We start from the raw sequence: 13,383 nt of genomic DNA, 5'->3' as shown, positions 1-13,383 counted from the left end.
AAACTGTCCTGGATCCACGTTACAAGAGCTATGCCTTCACCTCTGGGACAGCACAGTGGCTGAAGGAGGAGTCTGACCTACTAAGGAAACCAAATCCAAGAGCCACAGCAGATGGGACAAGTGAAGAGGATGACCCAGATCCAGGCGCAAAAAGGCAGAATCTGGGTAGATCAGCCACCCAGTCTGGTGGACAACCTCTACGCTAGAATCCTCGGAAATCTAAGTGGGCAGGGATGAAGTTTTGAAATTGAGTTGGAGTGTTAACTCACAGCGCCTGTCATTGACAGAAAGAGCAGCTTGCCTTTTGAGTGGTGGAAGCAGAATGAGGACAGACTTCAATCACTCGCTCCGTTGGCAAAGAAGTTTCTCTGTCTCCCACCTTCTTCGGTCCCAAGCTAGAGTGTTCAGTGAGGTGGGGATCATTTATGAGAAGCGGAGGAGCAGACTGACAGGGGACCACGCAGACAAGCTCTGCTATTTGCACTACAACTTAAAACTTCTTAACTGAGAACATTAACCTCTTGAACCTCTGGGGGCAGTATTTCATTTTTGGATGAAAAACGTTCCCATTTTAAACAAGATATTTTGTCACGAAAAGATGCTCGACTATGCATATAATTGACAGCTTTGGAAAGAAAACACTCTGACGTTTCCAAAACTGCAAAGATATTGTCTGTGAGTGCCACAGAACTAATGCTACAGGCAAAACCAAGATGACATTTCATACAGGAAGTGAGCCAGATTTCGAATGCGCTGTGTTCCAATGTCTCCTTATATGGCTGTGAATGCGCAAGAAATGAGCCTACACTTTCTGTCGTTTCCCCAAGGTGTTTGCAGCATTGTGACGTATTTGTAGGCATATCATTGGAAAATTTACCATAAGAGACTACATTTACCAGGTGTCCGCTCAGTGTCCTCCGTCGAAACTATTGCGTAATCTCCAGGTGCGTGCATTTTTCCATTTTGAACAGAAGAGAAACAAAACTGCCACGAGTGATTTATCATCGAATAGATATGTGAAAAACACCTTGAGGATTGATTCTAAACAACGTTTGCCATGTTTCTGTCGATATTATGGCGTTAATTTGGAAAAAAGTTTGCGTTGTAATGACTGAATTTTCGTTTTTTTTTTCTTAGCCAAACGTGATGAACAAAACGGAGCGATTTCTCCTACACAAATAATTCTTGGAAAAACTGAACATTTGCTATCTAACTGAGAGTCTCCTCATTGAAAACATCCGAAGTTCTTCAAAGGTAAATGATTTTATTTGAATGCTTTTCTTGTTTTTGTGAAAATGTTGCCTGCTGAATGCTAGGCTTAATGCTATGCTAGCTATCAATACTCTTACACAAATGCTTGTGTAGCTATGGTTGAAAAGCATTTTTTGAAAATCTGAGATGGCAGTGTTGTTAACAAAAGGCTAAGCTTGTGAGCCAATATATTTATTTCATTTAATTTGCGATTTTCATGAATAGTTAACGTTGCGTTATGGTAATGAGCTTGAGGCTATAATTACGCTCCCGGATACGGGATTGCTCGTCGCAACAGGTTAAAGACCCATGAAAGCTGGTGCTTCCTTTTAGCATATGTTCTGAGCTAGTAACTTAAACTTTAGCTTTTTTACATGGCACATATTGCACTTTTACTTTCTTGTCCAACACAGTTTTTTGCATTATTTAAACCAAATTGAACATGTTTCATTATTTGAGATTAAATGTATTTATTTATGTATTATATTAAGTTAAAATAAAAGTGTTCATTGTTCATTCAGTATTGTTGTAATTGTCATTATTACAAATAAATAAATACAAATCGGCACCTGCTTTTTTTGGTCCTCCAATAATCAGTATCGGCATAGAAAAATCATTATCAGTCGACCTCTAATTCTAGTCAAGGCTCATCCTATATAACTACTGCACATTTATTGTCCATAATGTCTATACACACCACCATATACATATTTATTTTGGACTGACATTGCTTGTTCTGATATTTCTTCTTTATATTGTGGATTTCTGTGTATTGTTAGGTATTACCACACTGATGGAGTTAGGAACATAAGCATTTCGCTGCACCTGCAATAACATTTGTAAAATGTGTACGTGACCAATAACATTAGATTTTATTTTATTAGTATGTGACCTGACTGTATCCTCTTGGCCCCATTGGGAGCATTCGGCATTCATACCGTTCTTCTCTACACCTGACTCTTTTCCGTGCAATGGCTTTTGTCTCTTGGTAGTAGAGCTCTGCTTTAATCAGTACACTGATGTGGTTAGTATATTAGACACCTAGAATATTTCCTCCCATAAGAAAACATGGATAGATCTCACAACATGGCATTCTGGGTAGTGTAGTGTACATCAGTGTGAGCGCTGACCTCTGGAGCCAGGTACTCTGGCGTGCCGCAGAAGGTCTTCATGGTGGCCGTGTCGGTGATGCCCTCTTTGCAGAGGCCGAAGTCCGTGATCTTGACGTGCCCGTCTTTATCCAGCATCAAGTTCTCCAGCTGCCAATGAGAATAAATATCATGTTATATGTTGAATATACGCCCCTATAATATATCCATCCTCAACAGAATGCTCTTTTTATAAGTTTTAAGTCAAAATCTTCACTTTGTCTTCCATTGGACTTAGTTAGGTTTGGAAGTAAGGATTCGCTTCTAAAAGAAGTCTACACATGGTGTTATGATAGATATAGCAATGACTGTCCAACAGTTTGGCTAATATGAATGAATGTACCTTCAGATCGCGGTACACTATCTTGGCAGAGTGAAGGTAGTCTAAAGCGGAGACGATCTCAGCTCCGTAGAATCGCGTGCGGTCCTCGGAAAACACTCGCTCTCTTGACAAATGGAAAAACAGCTACGAGGAAAAATATGTATTTATACATCTGCATATAAAAATATATAGTTCCATTCACTAATAGCTCTCTAAAAAACATGTTATGGGCCTGTATTCACAAATTGTCTCTGAGTAGGAGTGCTGATCTAAGATCAGTTTTGCATTTTAAATCAGAATGAATAGGAGAGGGACTTGATCCTAGATCAGCATTCCTAATCTGAGACGGTTCCTGAAAATAATTATTTTGAGTCCTGGAAAGAATTCTGTATGGTGGAAGAGGAAGGTGCACCTGTCTCAGGGAATCCTCATCAACACACCTACAGTGTCTGTAAAAAAAAATAAAAAATCTAATCTTTCCCCAGGTATCTCAGGTAGCACAGGCATCTCTTACCTCTCCTCCGTTCACATACTCCATGACAAAGCACAACCGGTCCTTGGTCTGAAAGGAGTACTTCAGAGACTAGAGAAAAATAACAAGAGTTGCACCATCGTTGTTGTTTTGTTTCTTTACATCCACACAAACAGACGTTCAATTATCTTGTGAATTCATATCTAATGACACGTGCAACAGTAGATCAGCTTAAATGTTTATTCAATCAGACTTTGCTTTGACTGAGTCTGTGGCTGCATCCCAAGTGGCACCCTATTCCCTATATAGTGCACTACTTTTGACCAGAGCCATATGGGTGCCATTTGAGACATGGCCTCCAAGTGAATAATACAGGCTTACAGTATAAAGTTTGCCTTCAAGTCTTTGCTAAACAATACTCACTGTTAGGAATGGATGCCGGGTGTTTTTCAACACTCTGCTTTCTGTGAGGGTGTGAGCAACTTCGTCCTGAGTTACAAGGAAAGAGAGGAAAATCCAGAAACGGGGGTAGAGAGAGAGGGAAAGAGAGTGGGAGAGAAAGACAGAATGTTAGGATGTAGAAGGTACAAGGCGCCAAATGGTGATATCTGAATCCATTCCAACAGGGCTCAGTTCTTTCTACCAGTGTTTCGACCGCCGGTCTGTGGGATGGTCCCAGACACTCATTTAGTCAGTTCTATAGTGCTAGTTTAGTTTAAATGTACTTCCAAGCAGGAAAAAACATAGTTCTAGTTTGCTGATGTACATATTACCTCTACTAACCTGTACCCCAGAACATTACCCTGTACCGGTACCCCCTGTATATAGCCTCGCTACTGTTATTATACTGCTGCTCTTGAATTATTTGTTACTTTTATTTAACATTTTTTACTTATCTATTTTGTACTTAACACTTATTTTTCTTAAAACTGCATTGTTGTTAAGGGCTCGTAAGTAAGCATTTCACTGTAAGGTCTGTTGTATTCGCCGCATGTGACATAACATTTTATTTGGTTGATTTGATCCCTAGACTAAAAAAGGTTGAGAGAAACTGCTTTAAAACCAGCCAGTACCTTGGCGATGATGACTTCTTTCTTCAGGATCTTCATGGCGTAATAAGTTCCGCTCGCCTTCTCCTTCACCAGAATGACTTTCCCAAAAGTGCCTTTTCCCAGTAGTTTCAGATAGTCAAAGTCATTCATTGTCTGTCAGAGAGAAGAGGAAAGTAGAGGAGAAAAGAAACGAGAAGAGGAGAAGCCTTCATTGAGATGAGAGAAACAATCTTGCTTGGTGTTTATGTGCCCATCTACCAATGTATGACCTGCGCTCAGTCCCCAGAGGGGCTCACCTTCCGTTTGTGTTGGCTGGTGGAGGTGTCCATCTCCTCCTCGTTGACCTCATTCTCGATCTGCGACGTGGGGCTGCACAGGATCCCCTCCTCCTCCTGCTTGGCCAGGGAGTCGGCCACCATCTGGATGGCTTCGGCCCACTCATCTCTGGAACCAACCAACAGCAGCTCACTTTACTGCGTGTGTATGTGTGCGTGTATATGTGTGCTGAGGAAAGCACACATTTCAAAAAGTGCAGGGTACAAAATAAATGTCATGGAGAAATCTAGAGACATACCCCCATTCTGTCTGGATGCTCCTGTGGTTTGTTAAAACTAGTTACATCAAAACATGCAACTGCTGCTGTGGAAGTTTTATGCTTAGATTAACATGTTTTAGCAGCATCTAAACAGTGTAAAGGTATTCTTCTTCAATTTTCAATAGCGTTTTCCCTAACGGCGAGAGATGAGGAGGCAAGGCTGTAGTAGAGGAAGAGGAGAGAGAGGAGGGAGTGAGAGAGAGGGAGACCCACCTCTCATCGGGCGTGTCCACGTGGAATGTCCTCTCAATAACCGTTGTCCACTGTAAACAGCGGATGATGAACGTGTTGGGCTTTGGCCTCTCTGTCTTCATCAGCTGACACTCTAAGGAGAGGGAGAAAGTGGGGGGAGAAATAGAGGGTGTGTCGGGAAAGAAAGAGAGGGAAGAAAGAGGGAGAGAGAGAGAGAGAGAGAGGAGGTGGGAGAGAGCAAGAAGGTAAAAAATAAACGAGTGATTGAATAAATCCTTCATACCATGGAGGTTGACAAAGCATCACAGAATAAACATTTGTCACTCACTACTGTTTCAGGAGATAACGGTGGCAACATAGTGTTGTACTATACTCAAGTAGCACTAATTTAACTGAACGTTTGACAGAGACACATTGGCTCTTGGGAATGCACACTGCCTAAAATGGGACCTTTAATGATATTTCAAAATTAAGAAAATTGTAGCACAATGCCTTAGGAAAGTATTCAGACAGCTTTACTTTTTCCATATTTTGATTTGTTACAGCCTTAATCTAAATTTGATTAAATAGTCCCCCCCCCCCCACACAATCTACACACATTACCCTATATTGACAAAGCAAAAACAGGTTAAGACATTTTTGCTAATTTATAAAAAATACAAAAAACTGAAATATAACATTTACATTATTGAAGCACCTTTGGCAACGATTACAGCCTCGAGTCTTCTTGAGTATGACGCTACAGGCTTGGCACACCTGTATTTGGGAAGTTTCTCCGATTCTTCTCTGCAGATCCTCTCAAGCTCTATCAGGTTGGATGGGGAGTGTCGCTGCAGAGATATTTTCAGGTCTCTCCAGAGATGCTTGATCGGGTCCAAGTCCGGGCTCTGGCTGGGCCACTCAAGGACATTCAGAGACCTATCCAGAATCCACTCCAGCGTTGTCTTGGCTGTGTGCTTAAGGTCGTTGTCCTGTTGCAAGTTGAACCTTCACCCCAGTCTGTGGTCCTGAGCGCTCTGGAGTAGGATTTCATCAAGGAGCTCTCTGTACTTTGCTCCATTCACTTTCCTTCTATCCTGACTAGTCTCCCAGTCCCTGCTGCTGAAAAACATCCCCACAGCATGATCCTGCCACCACGTTTCACCATAGGGATGGTGCCAGGTTTCCTCCAGGCTTGACACTTGGCATTCAGGCCAAAGAGTTCCATCTTGGTTTCATCAGACAAGAGAATCTTGTTTCTCATGGTCTGAGTCTTTAGGTGCCTTTTGGCAAACTCCAAGCGGGCTGTCATGTGCTGTTTACTGAGGAGTGGCTTCCGTCTGGCCACTCTATCATAAAGGCCTGATTGGTGGAGTGCTGCAGAGATGGTTGTCCTTCTGGAAGGTTCTCCCATCTCCACAGAGGAACTCTAGAGCTCTGTCAGAGTGACCATCAGGTTCTTGGTCACCTCCCTGACCAAGGCCCTTCTACCTGATTGATCAGTTTGGCAGGGCGGCAAGCTCTAGGAAGTCTTGGTGGTTCCAAATTTCTTCCAGTTAAGAATAATGGAGGCCACTGTTCTTGGGGACCTTCAATGCTGCAGAAATATTTTGGTACCTGTCCTCAGATCTGTGCCTCTACACAATCCTGTCTCGAGGCTCTACGGACAATTCCTTCGACCTCATGGCTTGGTTTTTGCTCTGACATGCACTGTCAACTGTGGGACCTTATATAGACAGGTGTGTGCCTTTCCAAATCATGTCTATTCAATTGAATTTACCACAGGTTGACTCCAATCAAGTTGTAGAAACATCTCAAGAATGATCAATGGAAACAGGATGCAACAGAGCTCAACTTCGAGTCTCATAGCAAAGGGTCTGAATGCTTATGTAAATGAGGTATCTGTTTGTTATTTTTAATACATTTCCAAAGGATTTTAACAACCTGTTTTCACTTTGTCATTATGGGGTATTGTGTGTAGATTGCTGAGGATTTAAAAAAAATATTTAATACATTTTCGAATAAAAATGTGGAAAAAGTCATGAGGTCTGAATACTTTCCGAAGACACTGTATATTGTAATACAATATACCCAACACACTAAGAAGCGGTTTCCTGGGACAGATTAAACCTAGTCCTGGACTCAATCCTTTTCAATTGAGATTCTCCATTGAGCTTGCTTTTTAGTCCAGGACTAGGCTTAATCTGTGTCTGAGAAACCGCCCCCAAATAGTTTAAAATGGGGACTGATAATGGCGAGGAGAACCTACTTGCTACAGAGAAGTTATTGAGGGGATAGGCCAGGTCTGCGTCCTGGGGTTTGTCTTTGTAGCCGATGAAGGATCCGTCTGTCTTCAGCAGGAAGTAGCGCGGCCTCCAGTTCTTTATGTACTCACCTGCAACAAGTCCAGCAGGGATTGGTTCATACTGGAAACTTAGCCTATCAGTTTTTATAGTTACTGACTGACTGGCTGGCTGTAGCAGTGGTCAGACCTTCACTGCATCCTAAATGGCACTCTTCTCTTTATAGTTCCAGGGCTATGGGCCCTGGACAAAAGTAGTGTATTATAAAAGTGAATAAGATGTCATCTGGGATGTACCCCTATGTACGGCTTTAAGGAAGTGCATTTTTATTTAACAGCATGGCAGGATGATTCATCATGGTTCAAGAAGGTTAATACATAATTAATTAATACGACGGTCCATGCTTGTGTTTGCTTGCAAGATCTCCAGGCGGACCTTGTTGTAGAGGAGCTCCATTTTGCTAATAGCCTACATGGTATTATTTAACTTTTCTTTTACCACAAGTGACAGTGTATGCAAAAAATGCAGTAACGACTTTGTAATGACAATTTAATACAAGTATAAAACTGATTGTTTTCTACTAGTTTAACTCTAAACCACTAGCTACCCTTCAGTGTTTAGAAGACTAACTGGATTTTGTACCCAGCACAAAAGTGCCTGTAACAATTCAGTGGCTCCCGGGCTCTGAAAGGAAGGAACTGGGGAGTTAAGCCATCCTCCGAGAACTCAAATTTGTCTGTGGCAGTGTCACAGCCAGAGGCTAAATAAATAACCACACACACACACTCCATGTGTTCAACCAGTCAACACAGCTTAAAATCATCCATACCACATGCTGTGCATACTAGCTATAAATGAGGGGTTGGAACCGGTTCAGGGAACAGATCCGAAAACCGGAAAATAACAAAATTAAACGAAAGTGATCTAAACTGTTCCGGAACAGAACCGTTATATTAAACTCATGGGAACCAGTTAATAACGTTATTTTATGTTCCGGGCATTTTTTTATGGTCCCACAAAAATCTCAGAAATTCAAAGACATTAAAAGTTCCTCCATAGAAGCTGCTTCTCTGTAGGTATAGTTATGTGGGCCTAATTCAGATAATGCATGTCATAAGATGCCCAGCGCTTCAAGCCAAGCCTCCTCCGTCTTCTCTCGACTGAACATTTTCAGTCGCATCTTGCGCCCTGCTCTATCCACACTGATTGGTGAAGTAATTTAATGCTGAACGAAATGTAAAAAAAAGAAAACGTTTTCAGAGGTTACAAAAGGAACGATATAAAGAGTATGTTTTTGGTTCGAAATGGTTCAGAACTTTATTTTGTTGTCAGAACAGGAAAAATAATGGTTCTGTTCAGAACAAAACGATTAGAAAATAATTTTGGTTCCAACCCCTGGATATCATAATACAATATTCCATTGATTCCCTTCCCTGTTGGTTCAATGTTTATGTATATACAGGTATTTGGGGACCCGGGGGTGTTTGAAAAGGGGTGTTTGTTTTTGAAAACTAAACAAATTCCAAGACAGTAAACATCACCGATCATCAATCAATCAACTCACCTCTCTTCTGAACCCAGCCTTCCTTGACAACGTTTTGGTCACTCATAGTGGCGTCGCCTTGACCGTCAGCCCAGCGCTCAGACCCAAGGGGGTGGGGGGGTTCAGCAGTCCTGACCTTGCTGTCTCTTTCTCTTCCACAGACACACACCCACTCTCCTCACTCTGTCTCTGTGTGTTGTCTCTCTCTCCCTTACTCCATCTTTTTCCCCAACTCCCTTGGCTCTCTCTCTTCTCCTTTCTGCTACCTCCTCGCCACTCGTTTTCCTCTCACTCTCTGTCTTTACTCCCCTAGCCGTCTCTCTCTCACACTACCTTTCTCTCCACGTCTTCCTTCGCTCTCTCTCTTAAGGCACTCCAGCGGTGACTCAGCCTGGAAGGAAGCAGGGGAGAGAGAAAGGAGGGGGGGAAAGGTCCATGGATTGCTCCACACACACACACACACTACATCCCCACCCCCTCTCGTTCCTTTACAAACACCTACGTGAGAACTGGGGTCATTGTTAAGACCCAGAATGCGCTTCCCGTCCCCTCCCACCGGCAGATTTGTCCCCTTTCCTCCCTCTCTCTGCTCTTTGGCGGGCCAAATTCTGCTTATACAGCGCCATTGACCAGATTTTCTAGAGTAGGCCTACATAATGCTTTTGACATACTGGCTGCTTTTCCCATTGATCTCCAATTGGGATTTGGAGTGATTGACTGAGGTCCGTGCTAATGTTGTCATCATTGTAGCCAATAGCCAATATACTTAGATGTGACTAAATATACGCAGTGAAAAGTAACTGAAGATCAATGCTTTTAGAGATATCAGACTGGCCAGGTTGGGATTCAAGTTATATACAGTACCAGTCAAAAGTTTGGACACGCCTACTCATTCCAGGGTTTTTCTTTATTTTTAATATTTTCTACATTGTAGAATAATAGTGAAGACATCAAAACTATGAAATAACACATGGAATCATCTAGTAACCAAAAAAAAGTGTTAAACAAATCTAAAAATATTTTATATTTGAGGTTCTTCAAATAGCCACTCTTTGCACTGATGACAGTTTTGCACACTCTTGGCATTCTCTCAATCAGCTTCATGAGGTAGTCACCTAGAATGCATTTCAATTAACAGGTGTGCCTTGTTCATTTGTGGAATTTATGAAATGTATTTTCTTCTTAATGTGTTTGAGCCAATCAGTGTTGTGACAAGGTAGGGGTGGTATAAGGTAAAATACCAAGTCCATATTATGGCAAGAACAGCTGAAATAAGCAAAAAGAAATGACAGTCCATCATTACTTTAAGACATGGTTAGTAAATCTGGAACATTTCAAAAACTTTTAAAGTTTCTTCAAGTGCAGTCGCAGTAACCATCAAGCGCGATTATGAAACTGGCTCTCAAGAGGACCGCCACAGGAAAGGAAGACCCAGAGTTACCTTTGCTGCAGAGTTCATTCGTTCATTAGAGTTACCAGCCTCAGAAATTGCAGCCCAAATAAATGCTTCACAGAGTTCAAGTAACAGACACATCTCAACATCAACTGTTCATAGGAGACTGTGTGAATCAGGCCTTCATGGTCAAATTGCCACTACTAAAGGACATCACTAAGAAGAGACTTGCTTGGGCCAAGAAACATGAGCAATGGACATTCGACCAGTGGAAATTTGTCCTTTGGTCTGATGAGTCCAAATGTTTTGATTTTTGGTTCCAACCAGTATGTCTTTGTGAGACGCAGAGACAGTTGATCTCTGTATGTGTGGTTCGCACCGTGAAGCATGGAGGTGGTGTGCGAGTGCTTTGCTGGTGACACTATCAATGATTTATTTAGAACACTTAACCAGCATGGCTACCACAGCATTCTGCAGTGATATGCCATCCCATCTGGTTTGCGCTTCGTGGGACAATCAGTTGTCTTTCAACAGGACAATGACCCAGAACGAGAGTGATGGAGTGCTGCACTAGATGACCTGGCCTCCACAATCACCTGACCTCAACCCAATTGAGATGGTTTGGGATGAGTTGGAGTGAAGGTAGAGGCCAACAAGTGCTCCGCATATGTGGGAACTCCTTCAAGACTGTTGGAAAAGCATTCTAGGTGAAGCTGGTTGAGAGAATGCCAAGTGTGCAAAGCTGTCATCAAGGCAAAGGGTGGCTACTTTGAAGAATCTCAAATAAAAAATATATTTTGGATTTGTTTAACACTTGTTTTGGTTACTACATGATTCCATAGGTGTTATTTTGTAGGTTTGATGTCTTCACTATTAGAAAATAGTTTCAAAGGGTATGTCAACTTTTGACTGGTAATTTAATTTAACCAGGTACATTGACTGAGAACACGTAATAATTTACAGCAACAACCTGGGGAATAGTTACAGGGGAGAGGAATAAGCCAATTGGAAGCTGGGAATGATTAGCTGGCCATGATGGTATGAGGGCCAGATTGGGAATTTAGACACTGGCGTTAAGACCCCTACTCATACATAAGTGCTATGAGATCTTTAGTGACCACAGAGAGTCAGGACACCCGTTTAACATCCCATCCGAAAGACAGCACCTTACACAGGGCAAAGTCCCCAATCACTGACCTGGGGGAATGGGATTTTTTTTTTTTTTTAGACCAGGGGAAAGTGTTCCTCCTACTGGCCCTCCAACTCCACTTCCAGCAGCATCTGATCTCCCATCCAGGGACTGACTTGAACCAACCCTGCTTAGCATTAGAGTTATGACAGTAGTGGGATGCAGGATGCTGCTGCTAGATCGAGGCTATTTGGTTATTTTATTCCCATCAAAGCGCATATGTTGCTCAATCGAATAAAGTTTCTGTAGAGTTCTCAAGGCACACATTATCTAACAGTGTAGTAAAAGCGGCAAAGTCTTGCGTGGTCCTAATACGCAGCCCTGACCTTGCCACAGTCTCTGACGTTGTTTGTGCATATCCTAATAGACAACTTAGAATAATCCATTGGTACCAGAATAGACACAAGGTGGCCGTAAAGGATGTGTACCTTTTTAATAAAGGGATTTAATTCTGGGTCCACAATCATATTCAAGTTCAGGAACAGCTTCTGTGGTTAAATTCATGTCCTTTGTGGAGAGACAAAAATGTATTACCATTTACTTATCTCTAGTAACCAGTGATACAAGGGAGCCAAAATAGAGGCCAAACTGCCTGTGACAACCCATTAGTTTATTTTTGTTCAAAGTGAAGCACTACTACCATACTAGGAGAAAACTGTCTTACATGCAGTATAGTGTTTTGTTGTCAGAGATTGGACGCCTGTCAAAAGCGGCCGACTGATGTGAAAGACCTGGCTCTGGGATGGAAAATAAATGGAATCAATCCAATGACAACAAAAACAATGGCTGACATGACCAGACTTTCCATTTTAGCGGCCATTACAGGTCACATGTGCAAACCTTTTCCGCAATAAGAGTCTCTGCCATCAATGTACAAGACATGGCTAGGCCTTGCACCGCATACAAAAATAAGCAAATATTGAAACAACAGCTTTTGTTTCAAGGGCGTGTGGTGTCATTTGCGCTTACATAATAACATCCGCCTGCCATATAACATTACACGCTTAATTATACAATAATAACAACAGGCACAAAGTCATTACTGGGTAAGGATGATTTTTAAACAATGTTCACGTGCCCAACAAACGGATAAAATGTCAAGTGATTGGGGGATAGAAATTGTAAATCGAGCCAACTAGCCACTGAACGCGGCTAACGAACGTAGTAAACGTGAGCTAGCTGACAGTGTCCTCTTGAGGTTTTACCTTTTTTTACGACTAACTACATTTCTTCCTAGGTTGTTGGCGTTATATATATATATATATCATATGAACATGTGGCGTTGTTTCAATAAACATATCATTTGTTTAGGGCGCAAAGACTGCGCCGAAGCCAGGCAGTAACACCACCCATCATTGTAGCTCACGCTTGAGAATGCCCGAGCCCTCCCGTTGCAGCATCCAAGCAGCATCACATCCCAAACTTGCAAATGACGTGCATTCATGCTAGCTAGCCCGCTACAGGCTAACGGTTGTTCCCATCCATTTTACGTTGACAATATGCTTCCACAGGCCCAATAAAACATTGAACCCCAACCCCAGCGCTTCTTAAACCCTTTCTGATTTTCTTTTTATAATGAGTATTTCATTACATTTTACGTATTTTACCTGGCAAGTCGAATAATGATAGCTAGGGACACCCCCCCTTCGAGCGCTTGCGTGCTTCCAACGCAGCAAAATATTTGGAAAGAACAGTCAGTCAGTGATAAAAAATGAAGAAAAACCGGGATGTATCCATTGCTGCTGATGCTACGTCCAATTATAATGTCCGAAAATAATCATTTGTAGACAGAAATTGCTGCGACAGTCCTCCCGGCTCTGTGACTAGCTTCAGCAGCTGCCGCTTGGTCTAAGGAAATCTCGTGACGTCACATGTAGCCAGATTTCGGGCGACTTCCCTCTCCTCACCGCATCCATTCGCTTTTGTTGGTCCCCGGCTTTTGTT

At 42.2% G+C, this 13,383-nt stretch overlaps 1 protein-coding gene across 2 annotated transcripts in view; it reads right to left on the bottom strand.

The window, feature by feature from the left end:
- Window positions 1–13,383, bottom strand: part of LOC110486000 (RAC-gamma serine/threonine-protein kinase) — a 25,915-nt gene extending 12,532 nt beyond the window's left edge. The window contains exons 1-10 of one of the 2 annotated variants that reach the window (XM_021557274.3): window positions 13,047–13,383; window positions 8,879–9,248; window positions 7,281–7,406; window positions 5,054–5,165; window positions 4,542–4,689; window positions 4,267–4,398; window positions 3,617–3,682; window positions 3,236–3,304; window positions 2,743–2,865; window positions 2,382–2,510 (exon numbers count right to left, since the gene is read on the bottom strand). In XM_021557274.3, coding sequence (XP_021412949.1) covers window positions 2,382–2,510; window positions 2,743–2,865; window positions 3,236–3,304; window positions 3,617–3,682; window positions 4,267–4,398; window positions 4,542–4,689; window positions 5,054–5,165; window positions 7,281–7,406; window positions 8,879–8,924 — 951 coding nt within the window. In that variant the 5' untranslated portion in view covers window positions 8,925–9,248; window positions 13,047–13,383. Of the gene's footprint in view, window positions 1–2,381; window positions 2,511–2,742; window positions 2,866–3,235; window positions 3,305–3,616; window positions 3,683–4,266; window positions 4,399–4,541; window positions 4,690–5,053; window positions 5,166–7,280; window positions 7,407–8,878; window positions 9,249–11,867; window positions 12,177–13,046 lie in introns of those variants that run through there. The other variant, XM_090196029.1, reaches the window with a different exon arrangement.

This window comes from Oncorhynchus mykiss, chromosome 13, assembly GCF_057628025.1.
Source record: "Oncorhynchus mykiss isolate SJ-2025 chromosome 13, ASM5762802v1, whole genome shotgun sequence".
In the NCBI taxonomy this organism is placed as follows: domain Eukaryota; kingdom Metazoa; phylum Chordata; class Actinopteri; order Salmoniformes; family Salmonidae; genus Oncorhynchus; species Oncorhynchus mykiss.
This window is presented reverse-complemented; position numbering and strand designations above follow the sequence as displayed.